The sequence below is a fragment of the Balaenoptera acutorostrata genome, chromosome 18 (genome assembly GCF_949987535.1).
Source record: "Balaenoptera acutorostrata chromosome 18, mBalAcu1.1, whole genome shotgun sequence".
Lineage (NCBI taxonomy): Eukaryota > Metazoa > Chordata > Mammalia > Artiodactyla > Balaenopteridae > Balaenoptera > Balaenoptera acutorostrata.
The window spans coordinates 36,494,903-36,515,327 of NC_080081.1; the positions used below are offsets into that span (position 1 = coordinate 36,494,903).

A 20,425-nucleotide genomic window follows, 5' to 3' on the forward strand; every position below is an offset into this window, starting at 1 on the left:
TTTATGTATTTTGGATACAAGTACTTTATCAGATATATGATTTTGCACACATTTTTTTCCATTCATGGTTCATCTTTTTGTTCCTTTACTATTGTCACTTGTAGTGATTTTTATAAAGTCCAATTTAACATTTTTCTTGTGGATTATGCTTTTTGATGTTTTATCTAAGAAATCATTAACTAACTTAAAGTCACAAGATTTCTCCCATGTTTCTTAGAGAAGATTTGTAGTTTTAAGTTTTAAATTTAGGACTATGATCAATTTTGAGTAAATTTTATATATTTTGTGGGGTACAGATTAAAATACAAGTTTTTGTACATGCCTATCTGCTTGTACCAGTTATTCAAAGACTATCCTTTCTCAGTTGAATTTTATTTGAGCCTTTGAAAAACTTTCTAGAATCTATTATTTTCCATTGATCTATTGTCTATATTTAGACCAATAGCAATCAATTTTAATTACCATATCTTTGTAAAAAGTCTTAAAATCTGGTAGTGACATTACTCCCACTTTGTTCTTTCTCAAAATTGTTTTGGTTATTCTAGGTCATTGCATTTACATAGGAACTTTAGAATCAGTTTTGCAATTTCTACAAAAAGTCTGCTGGGATTTTAAATATGATTATAATAAATCTATAGATTAATTTGGGGTCAGTTGAAATCTTAGCAATGTTGTATCTTCCAGCCCATGGGCACAGTATATCTCAAACATCACCCACCACCCCAACTATTCTAATTAGAATGCTGTGTTGAGACATCCCCAAAACTAACCCTCCAGGTTGGATGATTCATGAGAGGGTGGCTCACAAGTCTCAGCATACAGACAAACCAATTGCTCTGATTTGTTATATCAAAAGGGTTCAAAGCATAATGAGGAAAGGGAAATGGTACACAGGACATAGTCTTTGGGAAACAAGGAGCAAACTTCCAAGTTCAGCATTCCAAGTGGAATAGCACAGGAGGCATTTAATTTCCTTTGCAAAGAGTTGTGACGAAACCAGTGAGTTGCTGCCAACAGGGAGATTCATTAGAGACTTGGAGGTCCAGGTTTTTGTTGAGGGCTAATCACATAGGCAGCCTCTGCTTAGTATATACCAAAATTCAAGACTCCCAGAAGGAAAGCAGTTGTTAAGCATAAACCATAATGCTTACACAAACAGTTTAGGCATGGTGAGCCTTTTATATTACTTAATGGTGGGAACCCTCTTGAAATCTAAGTTTGCAGACACTAGTCAAGGGCAAATCTTGCAAGCAGGCCTTTTGAAGGAGAGCAGTTCAGGCCTGCTGTGTTAATTCTTTTCTGCACAGATGCTATTGAGAACAACTAATCAATTAAAATTAAAGAAAATCACTCTCCCACTGTTCTGAAATCACAACAAAAATGGAATCTATAAAAACCATGCCATCTGAAACCATATCCTTTTTTAACTGATTTTCATATGATCTATGCTAAAAAGCATACAAATATCTTCTTGATAATCTTACTGAAAACTTTTAGGTAAAATTCCTCCAAAGGTCTTAAATCATGACATGTAAAAAATATATATATATATGTATATATGTATATAATTGTTATGCTTATAATCAATTGTAAATAATAACAGATTTTATAGTATTCATGTTAGCTCCTCTATATTTTATATTTTTTATTTTTATAAGTGTAGGTATACATTTTGTAAATCAGCTAAAGTCTACATAAAATATAGGTTTCCACAATTTGTAGTATACTTTATTTTGATGTTTACTATAATATTCATAAACTTTAACATATGTATCTATAATTGCACTAATATAATTAGTCTTAAAATCATTTAAACTGGTATGAATCCTTCAACTGCAGATGAAGATTTTGTTTGACATTACTATTGAATGACGAAGTTATTGATAATGTGAAATATAAACACCTCAGATAATTTTATTACTATTGGCAAATGTCTCCTCACTCAAACTGATCATGATACTCAATGTTCTACTAGTTGATAATATCTGAACAGGGTCCTTGTGCATTTTTTAGAATCTTGAAAGTTTAATAACTTTTATTATTGATAGTGTCTCTCTTTTATACCAAACTAAACTTTAGATAGCTAATTTAATTGGAAATTAATATGTAATAAAAAGAGTTTTAATTTCCTTTCAATTTATTGCATCCACTTTACCTTTCTTTTTTCTTCATCAAATCCCTTGTGATACTTGGAAATATGCATTAGATTCATTTGCTCTCTTATTCTTTCATTGAAACTCATAAATAAAACATAATGCTCTTCATCTGTTAAACATGTTAAGTTATGGGTCAAATGTCATGTTTGAAAGCAAAGTTATCCCTCACCCAACAGATTACTTATTAAGTATAAAGGGAAGAGTTTCTTAAAAATGAAGATATCTGGCAGACAGTATTTTAAACAAGGTACCAAATTTAATACTATCAACAGTGATATACTGACATTATGGACCTCTCTCTATATAAGCACTGAAAAGGGTACAACATCACCTGTACAGTCTTCCTGACAAAAAGTTTTCAGTTAAATCTAATCATGGGGAAAAAATATGACTAACCCAAATTGGGGAATTCTACAAAGCATCTGGTCTGAACTCTTCAGTAACGTAAATGTGAATGACAAAATAGTTGGGAAACTGTTCTAGATTAAAAAAAAACTAAAGGGACATAACAAGTCAGTGTAATGTGTGAGACAATTAGATTCTGAATTTAAAAATAAAATCTTTAAAGCATCTTATTTGAGCATTTGGGGAAATTTGCATTATAGCAAATACTATTGTATCAATTTCGTGAGTGTAAAGAATTACATTCATGAGTGGCTATGTAGGAGAAAGCTCTGTTCTTAGAGACACACACTGAAGTATTCAGGGGTGAAATACATGTTGATTAGAAGTACCATCAAATAATTCAGCAACTACAGCATAAACACACACACACATAGATAAATATAGCAAAATGTTAACACTTGGTGAAGTTAAGTGAAAGGTTTTTAAGTGCTTATTGTATTATTCTTGCAAATTATTGTAAATTTTAAAAAATCCAGAACAAAAACTTTGGTGTGGGAAAAAATAAAGGCATTCTGTTTATGAGAGTTTTCTTAATAAATATTCTGTCCTTGAAAGTTGAATTTTTGAAAGTAGACAACTTCTCTTACATGTCATAAAAATAAATGCTAATGATGGAAAAAAGGAGAAATCTAAGACAAAATTACAGTAGCATCACAAAAGTTAGAAAATATATTTCAGCTGGCAAGAATATCCTTCTAAATTAGATGACAACATATTAATAATAAAGGTTAATCAATTATTTTTCTCTATGATTTTACACTTGAGTTTCAAACTTAGACACTTGGGACTGCATTCAAGTACATACACAGGTATAAACTTGAGTTTATTTTGGGAGTATTATTAGTTTAAACATTGCATATTGCTGTTTAAAGCTCATAGTTCTGGGCATGGATTCAGAGCTCAGGCTCCTTGCTCCCCGTGTAGCCTCCCTCTATCCACTAGGATTTTTATGCTGTCTTCAGTTAGCTGGTAGAAGAGCAAGAGTAGGGATGAAGCACACTCACATTATAAATGCCTCAGTGTGGTAGCAACACACATCCACTGACATGTGTCATGGCAGTATGTGGCCTGACCCTGTGTTCAGGAAAAATGAGTGGAGATATTTCTAGTGAAGAGTAGCCATCTGTGTCACAAAAAGTAAGATTCAATAAACCATTTCTGAGAATGTATGACCTCACCCAATAGTAATAGAAAATCTGAATTGAACTATACCTATTAAAGATGTGTTGAATTGCTAAATGAAATATAACCTAAATAGTTCAGCCTAGAAGTTTTCACAGATGAGATTTATAAACAGTCTAGGAATAGCTCCATTATTTAATAAGTTATTCCAGTAGTTAGAAAAAAGGGGAAATGCTAAAGAGCTTAATTTTTGAAGTTAACTGACCAAAAAGAAAGAAAAATTACAGGAAACTATTATCATAGGCACAGTGAGTTAAATACAGTATTAGCAATATACAACACAGGTATTTATAGATACATATACATATGTTCATTATCCATACATAGGTATTTCATATTCTTATACACATATATTGTCAGAAGATGTTAGTGCATCTTTGCTCTCCTAAGCTTGTAGACGTGTGTTGTGAAATATTTCTATTTTTTTCTTTCCTAATCCACAATCAAAGGAACAACCATAATTCCTGTTCAATAGGATACAGATATTTTAGTTGAAGCTGCATTTGTATGTACTACATGATTTTGAACATTACACAAACTAAGAAATGCAAGATGTTGAAAACAATTGCTGGCTTTTCATGAGTTATATTTATTTGGATTATCAATTTAGGTTCAGATCATTTCTAGAAGATTGGACTAATGTTTTGAGTAAAAGAATGGTACATGTTATTTCATGTTTTGAACAGTTTCATAATTCTTTTCACTTAATGTTTAGGTTGCTTGGAATTAAAGGAAGAAACCATTGAAAACCTTCTTGCTGCAGCTTCCCTTCTTCAGCTTCCTCAAGTAGTAGAAGTGTGCTGCCATTTCCTCATGAAGCTCTTGCATCCATCTAACTGTTTAGGAATCCGAGCATTTGCAGATGCTCAAGGATGCATTGAATTAATGAAGGTGGCCCACAGCTACACAATGGTAAGGAAATTTAATTTTTAATTAAAAGAGACATAGCTGTATTATCAGAGGTTAAAATAATTGCTGTTGTTGTGTTGAACAACTTTTTAAATTTTAAAATTAGTTTTGCATCTTTGGCCCATTTTTATCATGGGACACAATGCACCATATAATATTTAATAATCTCAAAGTAAAAAAAGACATCACACAATGGACTTTATTATTGCTTTATGGTTTTATTTACACTTTATAGGCAATATAGGTATACATATCGACTACTCGGAATTTTAAATAGTGTTTAAAAGATTTTTTTCTTAATTGCTCCTGGCATATCTATCTTTGTGCATCCACTTCCACAGCTGCCCTATTTTTTCCCTTTTCTTTCTAGTTAAGAGCTAGAAGTTCATGCCACAAAAGTTTTTCTTTTGAATTTTTCTAACAACGTCTCTGCCATGGACTGAGTTCTATCAACCAAAATTCAATGTTGAAGTCCTATTTCAAATGTGATATTATTTGGAGATGGGGACTTGGAGGTAATTAGGTTTAGGTGAGGTCATCATCATGGTTGGCCCCTCATGATGAGATTAGTGCCCTTATAAGAAGAGATATTGGAGAGTTTGCTTCCTTTCTTCCACTACCATGTGAGGACACAGTTAGAAGATAGCTACCTGCCAGTTAAGAGTAGAGCCTTCACCAGGGAACCCAATCAGCCTATACCTTAAATGTTGTACTTCTCAGCCTTCAGCACTATGAGAAATAAACTCCTGTTGACTAAGCCACCCAGTCTATGGTATTTTGTTATGGCAGCCTCAGCTATTTAATACACTTTTTATCATAGCATGATATGTTAGGTATGGATTTGCCTGTATGATTTGTGGAGAAAAAAAAAATCATATCTATACTGTATATTTAAAGTATTTATTGTTATAGTGAATATTGGATTTCAGAACTCCTGGGAACTACTATACTAAGGGAAAATATTTAGATATATAGATCAACTGATCTTTTTTTTTTTTTTTTTTAATTTGACTTTCCGTACCATTTTCATAAAGGGTTTAAACTGACTGAATATCAGTCAGTAAATAGTCCTAAAATACTATAAGCCTATTTGATATTTTTCTCTTTAATTTTTTGCTATATATACACAACTATGTATATGTATAGGTATTTTAACAGCTTTATAAGAGATATTAAAAATCGTTTGAATTTTAGACTTTAAGTATGTGTACTTCGTAGTGTGTTTCTCTTAATGTTATCTCCATTCTAGAATTGAATAATCAGTTACAACAATTTCACACCCATCATTTCATATCCTAGAAATAATCATTCTAAAAGCACTTAATACAGTACCTGGAATATAGCAATCTCTATATAAAATGTTAGCCATTTTTGCTATGGTTATTATTATTAACATTATTAATGATTTGATTTTTATTATTGAAACAACCAATTGTAAAGTGCAGAACTTTCTCTTTTCACCTCAAGGGAAGAATTTATATGAAATAAATCTCATTAAGCTTTATAGTTGCTATTTATTTAAAAGTTCTTATTTTGAGCTTTAACACCTTTTCAAATTACTAACGACAGTCAGTCATTTAAAAGTCTTCTCATTGTTATTCTTAGACAGAATCTCAATATTATTTTAATTTTCTTCCTTAATCTGTTAAGCAGATTAGTAAATTAAATGAAAATGTAGAAATAAAAGGAAGGAGATACATGCTTTGTAATTCTATTTTCAAATTCTTTTTTCAAAATATTTCATGACAAGGCACAGTACTACTATTGAAATTATATGAACCGTATAAAATCAATGTAAACACATACTTCATCAACCAAAATATCAAAGTCTAACTGCAGTCATTTAATTATGCAGATTTCATTGCTCTTAGGAGTTCCTGGCATAGCTAAGCCAAAGAACAATATGCCTCCATATCCAGAGGGATAATGGTCCCTTCTGGTCTAGTTTGAAATTATTAATTTAGTAATAAAAATGTTTTTCTTGCAGCTGCTTGGACTGATCTGCAATTTATCACACAATAGTAACAATGTATTTTTAAATACATTGAAATTTATATTCTACAGTAAAATATATGTAAAACAGAAATATAGAAGGGTTCTAGCTAAGACATTCAACATTCTAAATAACATTTTAACTTATTTTTGAGACTATGAATTGATCATGTGTTGTGTCATGTCTGTTGAAATTAAAAAGATTTCAAATTCTTTTGGAAACATGAAGCTCTAGTGTTCTCCCGATGCTCCTGGGTTACTATTTTAATGAAGAAAATTTACTGACCAGTTGTCTTCCTAGATCGTTATTTTCTCTAGTTCTAACACTTTACAATGAGTGTTTGTATCTGGTATTATAATTTCTCACCATATATTTGCTTCTGATCTGTGTTTAATCCTGCATACCTCCTCATCTAATCTACTCAATCTGTGCTCTGAGAACAAACTTATTATGTTATTTTTTCTTCTTCTTAACTACTTCAATAACAAATCATCTGAGATTTTCTACTACCTCTGGCACTGAATTAATTTATTTATTGGGTCTAAATATGTGTTCTTTGCTTATTTTATAAGTAACATTATTTTCTAATTTTCAATTTCCTTGTCAAAATGTTTTAGATATGAACTTGATCTTCAACATCCAGATCTTAACTTGCTGTCTGTATGCCTTTGCTTTTTATATGCTTTGCTATGTTTCCTTTGGAAATTTCACTTATTTATTTGGCTTCAGCTATTGATTTTGTGTGACGATTCTGAAATCGATTCAGGGAAGGTGACCCTGCTTGGCAGTGGTTCATGTGCAAAATACTGGAAAAGTTTGATTGCAAGCTCAATATTAGGCAGAAGTGTGAAATATATTCTAAAACATTAATTTAAACTTTGGCTGCATGAATATACAGATAGCAACAAAATAATTGAAGGAAATAGTTCTCTATTAGTCAGAGTTCATTTTGAGACCTGTTCTTAGTTCTGGACATCACATTTTAAAAACATTAGAGAGTGACAAACAGAAATAGATGAGAATAACAAGAATAATAAACATTTTATAAACATGTCATATGAAGAAAAGTTGAAAAAAAATTTGGTTCATGTGGCTGAATAATATCAGGGCATGAAAATAGGTATCTTCATGTATTTGATAGAATGAGCTTTCATTTAAAACAGTAGTGTTTAAGTGTTTTTTCATTCTGTTTTTCATTTTAGTAGTACAAACTTCTACTTCAGTCTTCTGATTGTTCTTTCTATGCTGGTTTATCTATTTCTACTGATCATCAGCCTTACTTCCTTCCAAGGTCAGCTTTACCTTTAGAGGAGACTCCTGGATCTTCATTGTTTAAGAAATCCTCTCTCCATACAGTTCTAGGTTAGAGTTTGCCATAAGAGGCACTCAGGTAAGGTATAGAAGGTGGAAGAGAAAAAGCCATTATTTCTCCACATGCAGATTCAGGCAGATATGTGGACAATGGAAAATTGAAGTAACTTCTAAGTGAGCCCTTAAAAGCAATTGGCTTCACTGCTGTAGACTGAGACAGTAGATGGGAGACTTCTGGAAGTTCTTGAGGAACTCAGTGCCTTTGCATAGTACTTTTCAGAATGTTTCACATTGAACAGAAGGTTGAGATCATTAGCAGAAAGTTCCCTGACCTTCACTTCCATGGCCCTTTCAAAGACCATTTAGGTCTCAAATTTCCTATCCAAAATCTGTCTTACATAGAACACAAAGTGGCTTGCTTTCTTAATTCAACAATGTCTTAAACACATACCCTCAAATAGCAGGTTTAAACTCCATATTTTGATAGGCATGGTTCTGCACACCTAACTTCTGAACAACTAACTGGGCATTTTTTCTAAAAATACATTGAATTAATTTCACCTGTTCTAAATATGTGCTGTAAATTCCCTTTACTTGTACTTTACTCACAATAGTTCACTTGTCTGGAATCTCTGGTATCTAATTCTAAATAACCCCTCAGTTTCCAGGTAAGTTCATCCATGCCTAAGAAATATTTTAAAACTTTTCATGGTATTCTCTCCTTCATTTAAATTCTTAGTATTCCTTTCCTTAGGATTATATGATGTCACCATAAATTTTCTTATGCAATTAATTATCTTTTATGTCTTTATGGTTCGTCTTCACAACTATAGTGCAACTTTTGTGACAGAGAACAATTCTTTCCACTGAGATTCGTTTTGTCCCAACAAATTTTCAGCACCTGTTAATTATCAGCACCTATCAGAAATTAATACATTAATTAATTTCTTCAGTTCTCATAGATATTTAGAATTGTGATTCTCAGTACTCCTGAATTCAGTCATTCAACAAGACTACTCATGGTTTCTTTCTAACTTTCTTTCCAATCATATTTCCTATCATTGTTTTCCCTGTTCACACAATTCCAGCCACACTGATCTTCTTGCTGTTTTTTGACTACAACAAGCATAATATCACCAGATGACCTTTGTGCTGTTCTTTCTTCCTTCTGCCAGAAACACTCTTCTACCAAATATTTATATCCTTTCTCTGTCTCATTCAGCTTTCTGCTCAAATTTGACTTCCACAGAGATCTCTTATCTGAATATTCTGCTGAAGGTGACCTGGCCTTCAAAACTCTCTATTTCCTCACACTGTTTTATATCCTGTAGAGTACTTTAATTTCCACCTTTATACCATATATTTGTTGTTAAGTATTGTTATTGCCTACTTCCACCATTAATGTGGTAGCATTTGTTTAACTTTCTATAACCTGGAAACCTAGATAGATGTCTGTACATAGCATTCATTGTTGAAGTGCGTAGTGATTGCTGACTACTATGTACCAGGAGCTGTAGAAGGTGGCCTGGGGATACAATGGTGACCAAAATAGGCATATGTTGCCCTTAGAGTCAAGATGAATATGTTGGAGCAAAGAAATTATAACCATGAATGATAATTATATGTATGGTAAATACTACAAAGGAAAATTATAGGATGCTACAGGAGAGTGAAACAGGGAAAGCCTCTTTAAATATGTGATGCAAAAACTGAGTTGTAAGTGATGAAGCAGATATTAGTCAAGTGAAGAGTTAAAGAATATTCATGACATAGGTAAGTGCCAATGATCTGAGGTGGGAAGCTGCTTTGTTCTGTTTAAGGAAATTCAAGTGTGATGGGATGGTGGAAAAGGCAAAGAAGAGGTGTAGACAATGAGCTTGAGATTTTGGCAGAACAAAATTTTGCAGGGTTAAGGAGACTTTTTTTAAAGATTTGGGTTTTTATTTTAAAATAATGGTATAACATTGAAAGTTTTTGAGCAAGTTAAGAGCCAAGATTTAATTTTAAGACTAATCACCAGATTGGCATTAGAAGTCAAAAAGTAAGAATAAGGTTAATACTTCATTAGAGGTCTACATGGATATTTACACACACGTACTGGGTGAGTGAGAAAGAAAAAGAGAAAATGAGGTAACTTAGCTTCTGCCATTTTGTTTGATGGCAATGCTTACCACTACTGGTGCTGGTGATGCACGAGGTAAGTATATAGTGTATATCAGGCATTGCTCTACATGTTAAACAAACTTTTGAAATTTAATCCTTTCACAACTCCTGCAAGGTATGTTATATCCATTCTAAAAATGGTAAAGCTAAGGTTTAGGAAATTAAATAATCTACTCAGGAATAATAGATTGAACATGCTAGAATGGGGATTTAAGCCTGGTACTATCTTACCACAAACTTCAAGCTCTATCTAATATGCTAACAAATTTACATTTTACCCAGTATATCAAATTGGATTTCTGATATCCAGAATATTTCAAAACATGGATTACTTGAGACAAATGGACACTATAAACCTGAAACATAGATGAGACCAAAGAATTCCATGAAGATTTTGCTCCTCAGTTTTTTCATTCCCCTGTTCACTTCACCCTGACTTTCTGCTCAGTGCTACCAGCATGGCTTGGAACATTCCACAGTGTTTGTGCTAGAGGCAGAAGCAGTGGTAATAAGACTAATTAGAGTCTGCTATGTTCAATCAGTAGCTTTGAAAAGTAGACATTTCTGAGCTGGAGAATAAAGCCTTCCAGACTCAGGATAAGAGCAGTGACCCTTCCAGAGTCCGGACTCTAAAAACTCCTGTACATGGTTCACTTGTCCTTCATAGACATTAAAGCAATGCCAGAGAAAATGAACAAACTTTATTTATGTGGTTTCTGTTTATGGTTTTGAAATACCTGACATTTCTCATGGTTTCTAGCCAGCAGCATGGTTTTTAAAAAATCTTCACCAATGACCCTTCTAATAAGCCATAAATTAGAGTTTGCTTTGGTAGAACAAATGGAATTTAAATGTCTTTGCTTTTCTACATCGTCAAAATAAAGTTCACTTCATCCATATTTTGCTCAGGACTACTATGTGATATATTAGTACTAAAATTTGCTTTGAATATTCTTTTTTTCCTTTCATTCATTACTTTGTGTTAGTCCTTTGAGTATCTCATACACATACATGGTGTGAGTAATGATTTTAAGTCAGTATATAAATGTCTAATTGAAAATTAGCCAAATTTGATTTTCAGAATTTCTTTGTAAATTGATAAGAAGTGAAGGTTCCAGTTGAGTACAATGAGTGGCTCGGAGGACAACTACCACCAATTCTTTTTTTTTTTTTTTAAACATCTTTATTCAAGTATAATTACCTTACAATGGTGTGTTAGCTTCTGCTTTATAACAAAGTGAATCAGTTATACATATACAATATGTTCCCATTTCTCTTCCCTCTTGCATCTCCCTCCCTCCCACCCTCCCCATCCCACCCCTCTAGGTGGTCACAAAGCACCGAGCTGATCTCCCTGTGCTGTGCGGCTGCTTCCCACTAGCTATCGATTTTACATTTGGTAGTGTATATATGTCCATGACACTCTCTTACCCTGTCACATCTCACCCCACCCCCTCCCCATATCCTCAAGTCCATTCTCTAGTAGGTCTGTGTCTTTATTCCCATCTTGCCACTAGGTTCTTCATGGCCTTTTTTTTTTTTTTTTTTTTCCCTTAGATCCCGTATATATGTGTTAGCATACTGTATTTGTTTTTCTCTTTCTGACTTACTTCACTCTGTATGACAGACTCTAACTCCATCCACCTCATTACAAATACCTCCATTTCATTTCTTTTTATGGCTGAGTAATATTCCATTGTATATATGTGCCACATCTTCTTTATCCATTCATCTGTCGATGGACATTTAGGTTGTTTCCATGTCCTGGCTATTGGTGGGAATGTAAATTGATACAGCCACTATGGAGAACAGTATGGAGGTTCCTTAAAAAACTACAAATAGAACTACCATACGACCCAGCAATCCCACTACTGGGCATATACCCTGAGAAAACCATAGGTCAAAAAGAGTCATGTACCAAAATGTTCATTGCAGGTCTATTTACTACCACCAATTCTTAATCCTCACAAGCAGTAAGGAAGTATGTGGAGGCCTGCGTAGAAAGGAATTTCCTCTTGTCCTGTTTTTGTGTATGATTTTCTTTACTTGTTTTGTCCCTAAATTAGACTGACAACTCTTCAAAGGCAGTTTTCATTTGTGTTCTAACTCACAGTTATTGATAAAATTCTAGTCTATTGTCTAAGATTGGAAGTTGATTTGAGTGGAGGAGTTTTTAAAAATTGCTTTTAAATTGTTTAGTGTTGTACACAAAGAGGATATTCAGATTACACCAGATAAACTGATAGAGATGTATAATAAATAGTGATATTAAAACAAGTAATTATTCACTCATGTAATTGCAGTTTGACTGCATAGAACTTTGTAATTGTTAGGATTCTAGAAAATAACCACAATGAAATGTACATTTATGACAGTTTTGAAGACTAATTAAGCATAATCACAGAGGATCCAATGAAAATTATAAGCTTTTTAAGGGATCATTTTAGGCACAGTCCATTTCTTCTATTCAGATGCTCTTCAAATATGTTTCCATTTTAGGCTTTCATATTCAAATCACAGACAGTCTATATTAAGAAATGCATCCTTCTGCTTTGTTGTTGTTAATGGTGAAGAAGATAATATTCATCTACTTGAAAAACATTCCATTCGTTGTAAGAATTCTTTCATTTTCATACTCTAATTTTATTTTCATTTCTTCTACTGAGCTACTTCTAAAACACAAAGATTCAGCACACAGCTGTATTATAAAGTCACACCACAAACACACACGTGCACAAAATCTACTATTAAAATTATTAAAAAGTATTAGGTATTTTTTATTTTATCAGATTTAAATTTTTATAGAGTTGCTATATGTCTTGAATTGATTCTGCAGCAACAATATAACTAACACAATTCCAAGAAGGAACAATAGTGTTAAAAAATAGCCTATAAACCCACATCTAAAGGATTTTCATAGTAACTCATAAGTAGTTCCTTAGTGTTTATTTCAATCATTTAATGTATAGAATTTCCTTCTGTGATAAATAATATTTCTACTTCGCCACCAGGGAAGTCCCAATATTTCTACTTTATTAAAATAGTTCAAAAAGGTCTTCCTAGGTGATGTCAGAAGAAGGAAAAGCCAGAAATTTTTGGCTACAGTGCCCTTTCATTTTGCAAAGCACAGTTCTTCAACAATGAAATCAATAATTTGCTTTTGTTCTGATTTTTTAAACGCCTGTGAAAAAGTCTGATTTTGTAAGTATATGAAAGTGTCACTTTATTACAAAAATTTGCACATCATGAACTAATATTATAAAGTATTTATACTTACTTGCTGAGGTAATGAATCACATAACATGGAACTCATTTTTTTTTTATGCTTCCCTTTTCGATTTTTCTCTCTGTGTCATTTCTGTTAAGGACTATACTTGTGCTTAAAGATCTTTAATAGTATTTTTTTAAAAGAGGAATAAAAGGAAGAGGGATCGATTATAGCTCAAAAGAAATATGCTAAATCAATCCTTGCCTGAGGGGAAGCCTAGTTCGCCCTTTGTACACAGAGCTGTATAGAGATGCGGCAGATCATTTCCTTAAAATAATACTTTCAGAAACGTATTGTACAACTAAACACAATTCAAGGGGAAAATAACTTCTAATAGAGTATCAGATGTTCCTCCCAGACCCCAAGTTACTCTAATGTATTAAATTTTCTGCACAGAGCTAGACTGCATGTTCCGTAAGTTCCACAAACTTCATCTGACTTGTTCACTGCTGTACTCTTAGTTCTTAGGATAGCACCTTACTCATTGTAGGCACATGATAAATGATGTTTGAAAGAAAGAGTAAATGAATAGTTTTACATATTAATAATTTGAAATACTATTAAAAGTTTACCAACTTAAATGAAAGTTTTTGAATATTAATAATTTAAAGTGATGTATATTATCTCTATTCTGTGATAATTAAAAATATTTATATGGTGCCTAAATTTACTTTTCATACCTCTTTATTAAAATGTATGTACAAATAAATAAATACATACAGGATGTACCATGATCTTTAGAGTTCATTAGCTTTTTTTTCAGCTATTTCAAAACTGTTTAACAGGTAACATTATTCCACCTACTGTGTATGTATATTTTTAAATTAAGTTTTCACTGGACCTATTTCATATTCAAGGTCTATATTTAATATTTTTTAGTATTTCTAATAAAAACTATTCATATTTAAATTTAGTTTTCATTGAAGGTCACTGTGCTATCCAGGAATAAATATAAAACCTGGTGGTTTAACAGAAAGGGCACATACTACAAAGAATTAATAGTGGGCCAAATGTATACTATTGTATATGATTTCAGATTATATAAAATAACACATCATCATTAAAACTTGGTGGATAATAGCACATTATTGACCGGAGATGTATTAATACTTCTTTTGCTACCCAAACGTTATTGACCTGAGACGTATCAATACGTTTTTAGAGAGTGATACAATTAACATCACCTTGTGAAGTTGTTAGAGCTTAAAATTGATCAAGGGTTCATTATACAACTTATGATTGTCATTATCATTCACATTTTGCTTCGTTAGGTTTTTGTTCCAATCTTGTGTGTATTATAAACGTAAGATTTTCAAAAATGACGCGCTGTGAAATTTTGAGTGAAGAAGAATTTTTCAGTGAATTTTATGCAGATACTCTCTCTGATTGTCCGAGCAACATATATACTAGTGTCTCAGAAGATGATAGTTCTTCAGAATATAGTTCTGATTCAGACGATGTTAATATTAGACCAACAAAAAGACAAAAAACCTTAGTGATTGATTCTGATAGGGAAAGTGAAAATGAAACTCACGGTGCTGGAGAATGTTCCTTTGCTTCTATAGAAGAGTGGATTCAAGACAACATTTCACAAAAATTAGAAGACTGTACAGGTGTGTCAGGTGTAACTATTGAATGTAATAACCCGCAAAGTGTTAGTGAAATAACAGAATTAATTTTTTTGGCTGGCCAAAATAAAAATCACCAGCCACAGGCGTTAGTTTCTGGAAAAATCCCCTGGTCAATAATGATATAGTAAGCAGAAATTGGCAAAGGTTTGATAAACGAAATTCAGATCCTGATCTAAGTAGATTCAGTAAATGTTATACTTAGGTGGTGGGCTTTATTCCAATAAGTATTTATATTATTCCTATTGTATTTTTTTATATAAGACAATCTTTACTTGATTGTCTTATATAAATCAAGTTTTAGTTTTGTTAGAGTTATATAATTTATAATTAGTAAAAGACTTTCTGGAAAACAATGAAGATTAAACATTTTTTAAACAAAATGGACTATTTCATCAATACTAAATCTAAGTAGATTTATTTAAGACTGATATTATTCAAGCCAGATATACTACTCTAAGCATTTGTTAAAGAGAATTTTCATTTTAATTGGTTCTACAGTTAAAGGAACATGAAGAGATTTGCAAATATATGGATAGAGATGGAATTCAGCTTCTTCTCCAGTTCTATTTGAAAGGAGAATAACCTAATTATCAATTTTTGAAATAGTGTTTCTATTTTTACTTCTGGTATATGGATAAGAATAAATAAAGATAACTAAGTGATGAAGAGACAGGATAACAGGAAATGTAGAAAAAGTACATACTTTTCAAAAAAATGTATTGCAGTTGAACTAGAAGAAAATTGATGAAGTTAAAATTAGAGTTTATTATATGTAGTCACTGATTAAGACATATATGCATACATTTACATATACAAGTAGACATCTTTATCAGCATTGACTGCGTATATTAATCAGAAGAAAGACTGTATTTTAAATAGTAAACTCTGTAATAACCCTAGTTTACGTGGTTTCAAAAATTGACATTTTCCACGTATGTGTACCTGTATTAGTTCATCATTATCATATTAACTTTTATATCTTAAAAATTTACAAAGTTGACACAGAACTAGAAAAAGCATAAAGAAAATATAGAAAACATTTAGGATATCACCTTCAGTAGTTAGGTTTGCCTTGTCATATGTGCTAACAGATGTCATTTGAGGATGCAATAATGTACTTTCTTTTTCTTTGGACTAAGAATATGGCAAGTTGTATACTCTTAGCTTTTCAGAAAGATTATAGCAAAATATGATATTAAATATTAAAAATTTGAAAATCGCAAGTATTGTCAAAGACTCTAAAGCTTGGTTTGTAGGTGGCCAACGATGTGGTATACATTTGAACAGCCTGCTTCAATAGGTGAAAAGCCTTTAGTAATTTGTGATGGTTTAGTTGTCAGTATTTGAAATATCACTTGGCATAGGAAAGAATATTATTTTATTAGAGCATTTAGAATAAAATATGGACAGTTTGATGAACTCATTTGAAATCCATCATAGTAAATTGACTCTTTTTTTTTTACTTTTAAAATCATAAAATGCTCTGAGAATTACTGCCTTATTTCATTTCAAGAAGGCGGAAATATGAGTAATGTATTCCAGCTTAGTACAAATAAAACTTGGCAATAACCATAACTTAAGCTAAACAACACCAAGATCTATAAACTTCTAATAGTAAATTCATCCTTTGGAGGACAAGGCCGTAGAGATGGGAATCAATGAAGCTTCAGGTTCCAGTCCAAAATAAAATAAATTTTCTGAAAGATCAACAGACGAAAAATTTACTAACTCCAAGATTCAGCTTGGGTGAACAGTATAATATAGGTCAACCATCAACTCTTTATTCAATGGTATTCCTCTATATCAAAGATTAGTAGAAAATAGATGTATCCTATTGGCCAAAAACCCAAAAACCAGTATAGTAATCTAGAGTTCCCTTTATTTACTTTAAAAAGCCAATATAACTTATATCAGAATTAGATTTCGAAACATACATAATTCTCTGCAAATATTAGTTTCTGTTGTTTTAACTCAAAGCTGTGACTAAGATTTTGTACAAATAGGATATTATATATATTATATTCTTAACATTAACCATTGTGACCTAAAATTTTAATTAATAATGTCTTACAATGTGTGACATTCCTTGAAGTTTATTTTTTAAACTATTTGTGAAAGGATAGATTGAGATGTCAGGAACAACGTGGTCAAATTCTTGGCACGGACACTGTGGAAGTAACTCCAACCAGATGGATAAACTAGATATTTTCTCAAGCCCTTCTTTAAAACATGACCTGAAAGTCTAGGCTGCTTTAATGTTGGCCAACAATCCCATACTTTTAACTAGCTTCAAAATTTTCTGTGATCACCTGATTGCTGAAGACATTTGAGATTTTCAATACCTCTAGGGCAAAAAAAGAAGGTAAAGTACAGGAAAAAATTGCATTGAAAATTATAAGACTTAGTTTAAACTATGTTGAATGAAACTGTGTGTCTTTGAACAATTCACTGGAGAGCTCTCTCATTCACTGTAAAATGATGAAGTTTGTTTGAGACCATACTGATCCCTTGTGGTCTTTTGCAGCCTTATGATTTTCCAAATACCTCATTAAATCTGAAATTCCATGAAATGTAAATGAATTTCTAGATATGCCATTTTTATCATCAAGTATTTAAACCTTAATGTATCCACAAGTAGAACATTATAATAGTATGGGATTAGTAAATGATTGTGGAAGAATGAAAAAATATTTTATTTTCTTGTTTCCAAATGTTTTATGTTTTATACAAAGAGCATTATTAATATATAATTCACCTACCAAATGATTCACCAATTTAAAGTGTGAATTCAATTCAATACTTTCTAGTATATTCCCAGAATTGTGCATCCATCACCAGAATCAATTTTAGAACATTTTCATCCCTTCAAAAAGAAACTCCACGCCTATTAACAGTCATTTCCCATCCCCCATGCCAAACTCCCGAGTCTTAAGCAGCCAATAATCTACTTTCTGTCTATATCGATTTTCCAGTTACGGACATTTCATAGGAATTAAATCAAACAATACGTTGTCTTTTAAGACTGGCTTCCTTCACTTCGTATAATGTTTTCAAGAATTGTTTATGTTATAGCACATGCCAGTACTTCATTTATTTTTGTTGCCCAATAGTATTGAATTGTATGGATCTACCTCATTTTACGTATCCATTCATCAGTTTATGGAAATTTTGGTTGTTTACACATTAAGACCATTATGAATAATACTGCTATGAACATTCATAATACCATTATGAATAATACTGTTTACACATTAAGACCATTATGAATAATACTGCTATGAACATTCAAATACAAGTTTTTGTGTGGACGTAATATTTTTATTTCTTTTGGGTTTGTAAGGAATGAAATGGTTATATGATAATTCTATGTTAGAGATTCCGAGGTCCTGCCAGATGGTTTTTCAGATTAGCTGTACCATTTCACATTCCCTACAGGAGTGCGTAAGGGTTCCATTTTTCTATATCCTTGCCAATGATTTTTTATTAACTTTCTTATTGATTATAGCCATCCTAGTGAGAAATGATGTCTTGTGGTTTTGATTTGCATTTCCATAATGCGTAATGAAATTGAGCATATTTTCATGTACTTCTTGAATATTTGTATATCTTCTTTGAAGAAATATCTGTTCAGCTCTTTTGCCCATTTTTAATTGCTATTTTTCTTTTTCTTTTTGAGTTGTAAAAGTTTTTTATGTACTCTAGATACAGGTCCCTTATCAACTATAGGATTTGCAAATATTTACTACCATTCTGTGGGTTATCTTTTCAATTTCTTAATGGTATTCTTTGAGGACAAAAGTTTTTCATTTTGATGATGTCCAGCTTATCTATTTTTTTCTTTTGTTGTTTGTGATCTTTTATCATCCTTTTAGCCAAATACAGCATAATAATTAGTCTCTTGACAGCAGTATATATATATATATATATATATATAATATATAATATTTTAATACACACATGTGTATACAAGATTTTTAACATGATGCATTCAATAAAACTAGACATTTTCTTTAATTATATGCTTAATTTATATTTATAGTACTCAACATCTTCAGCTATTAATCTACCATGGAGAAAGGAAGTATTAACACATTTTCTGAAATGCCAAGGACCGAACACAGAATAATGCTAGTTAACAGTTCTTGAGGACACTCCCTGGGCTTGGCATAAATGGTTTTACATACATTAGCACAACATCCCTGTGAAAAAAGTAAAATTATTGTTCTCATTTTACAGATGAGAAAACCAAAACACAACAGGATTAAATGTCTTGCTCAAAGTCACCCAGCTAATGAATTGTAGACCTTGAATTTTGAATCTAGGACACAAGTATGAACCGCTTTGTATCACTGCTCTAGATTATACTTATAAGACTATGGTCATAATATTACTTTATTGAAAATATATATTATCCAAAGCTGAAGGTAACTTTTCAAAAGTGATTTTTTGAAAAAGGAATGGAGAAAGCAGATATTTGGGCCTTAGTTTAAGGATAAATAACATGGAAAGATGCAATAAATGTCAAATATGAACCAAATATGTGAAGTGCATCAAAAGTATAAAGTGCAAGGCTAATGAAAAGCATTATTATATTTTTATCAACACACCTAGGTTTATTTCTAAACTTGGAAGAATAGGTGTCCCTTCTACTATTCAAGACTAATTCTTCCACTTGTCTTTTTAATCTCAACCCTCCTCTAGCATTATGATTATTTTCCTATTAAATGTCTTTTGCCTAAATTGTCAAGTTTTTCTTTGTATCGTCACAATCTAACCAACATGTTATTCTCTCTCATCACTTCTCTATCTCGATCCACTCTACAGCACACTTTTCAGGTCACTGTAATGATTAACAATGAGAAAAGGCTGAAAGGAGATGGTTCAGCTTAGTTGTCTGTGAAGCCTTTTAATAGTGACATGAAGATCAAGTTTTCCTGGAGATTAACTTCTAAAGGCTTTGGGGGTAATCAAGAATTAAGTAATATTTGTTTATTCTCTACCCACTTGCTCCACATTCTCCCTCCTCACCATGCACTCACAGCTTAAGACATACTGTTTAATGAAGAACAGGCAGTCCACCAAGTAAGCCCACAAAGAAATTGAGTAAGCTTGTTTGATCTGAGTCTCAGCTGATATCTTCATTCAAAAATATCCTACCTGGAGGGAGAAAGACAAGCCTGTGCCGAGTCCAAAACAAAACTTTTGCTGCATATCACCAGTACTAAACAATTTCATAGTGGTAGAATTCCTTTTGATCTAAACTGAAAAAATGAGAGCTCTCACATTTTTCAATAGGCATAAAGAGGGGAGTAGGCTGCAGAATGATGTAGAAGCTTAAGGCACAGTAAATCCCCCAGGCCTTCATATTCTGGAATAAAATATAGAAGCAATGATTCCCTGAGGGTCA

The 20,425-nt window shown here is 32.1% G+C and overlaps 1 protein-coding gene across 2 annotated transcripts in view; it reads left to right on the plus strand.

Annotated features, from left to right (window-relative positions):
* The window catches only part of KLHL1 (kelch like family member 1), a 424,036-nt gene that overhangs the window by 190,943 nt on the left and 212,668 nt on the right, over positions 1-20,425 (plus strand). For both annotated transcript variants that reach the window (XM_007186194.2, XM_007186195.2), the window contains one exon: positions 4,459-4,655. In XM_007186194.2, coding sequence (XP_007186256.1) covers positions 4,459-4,655 — 197 coding nt within the window. The remainder of the gene's footprint in view (positions 1-4,458; positions 4,656-20,425) is intronic.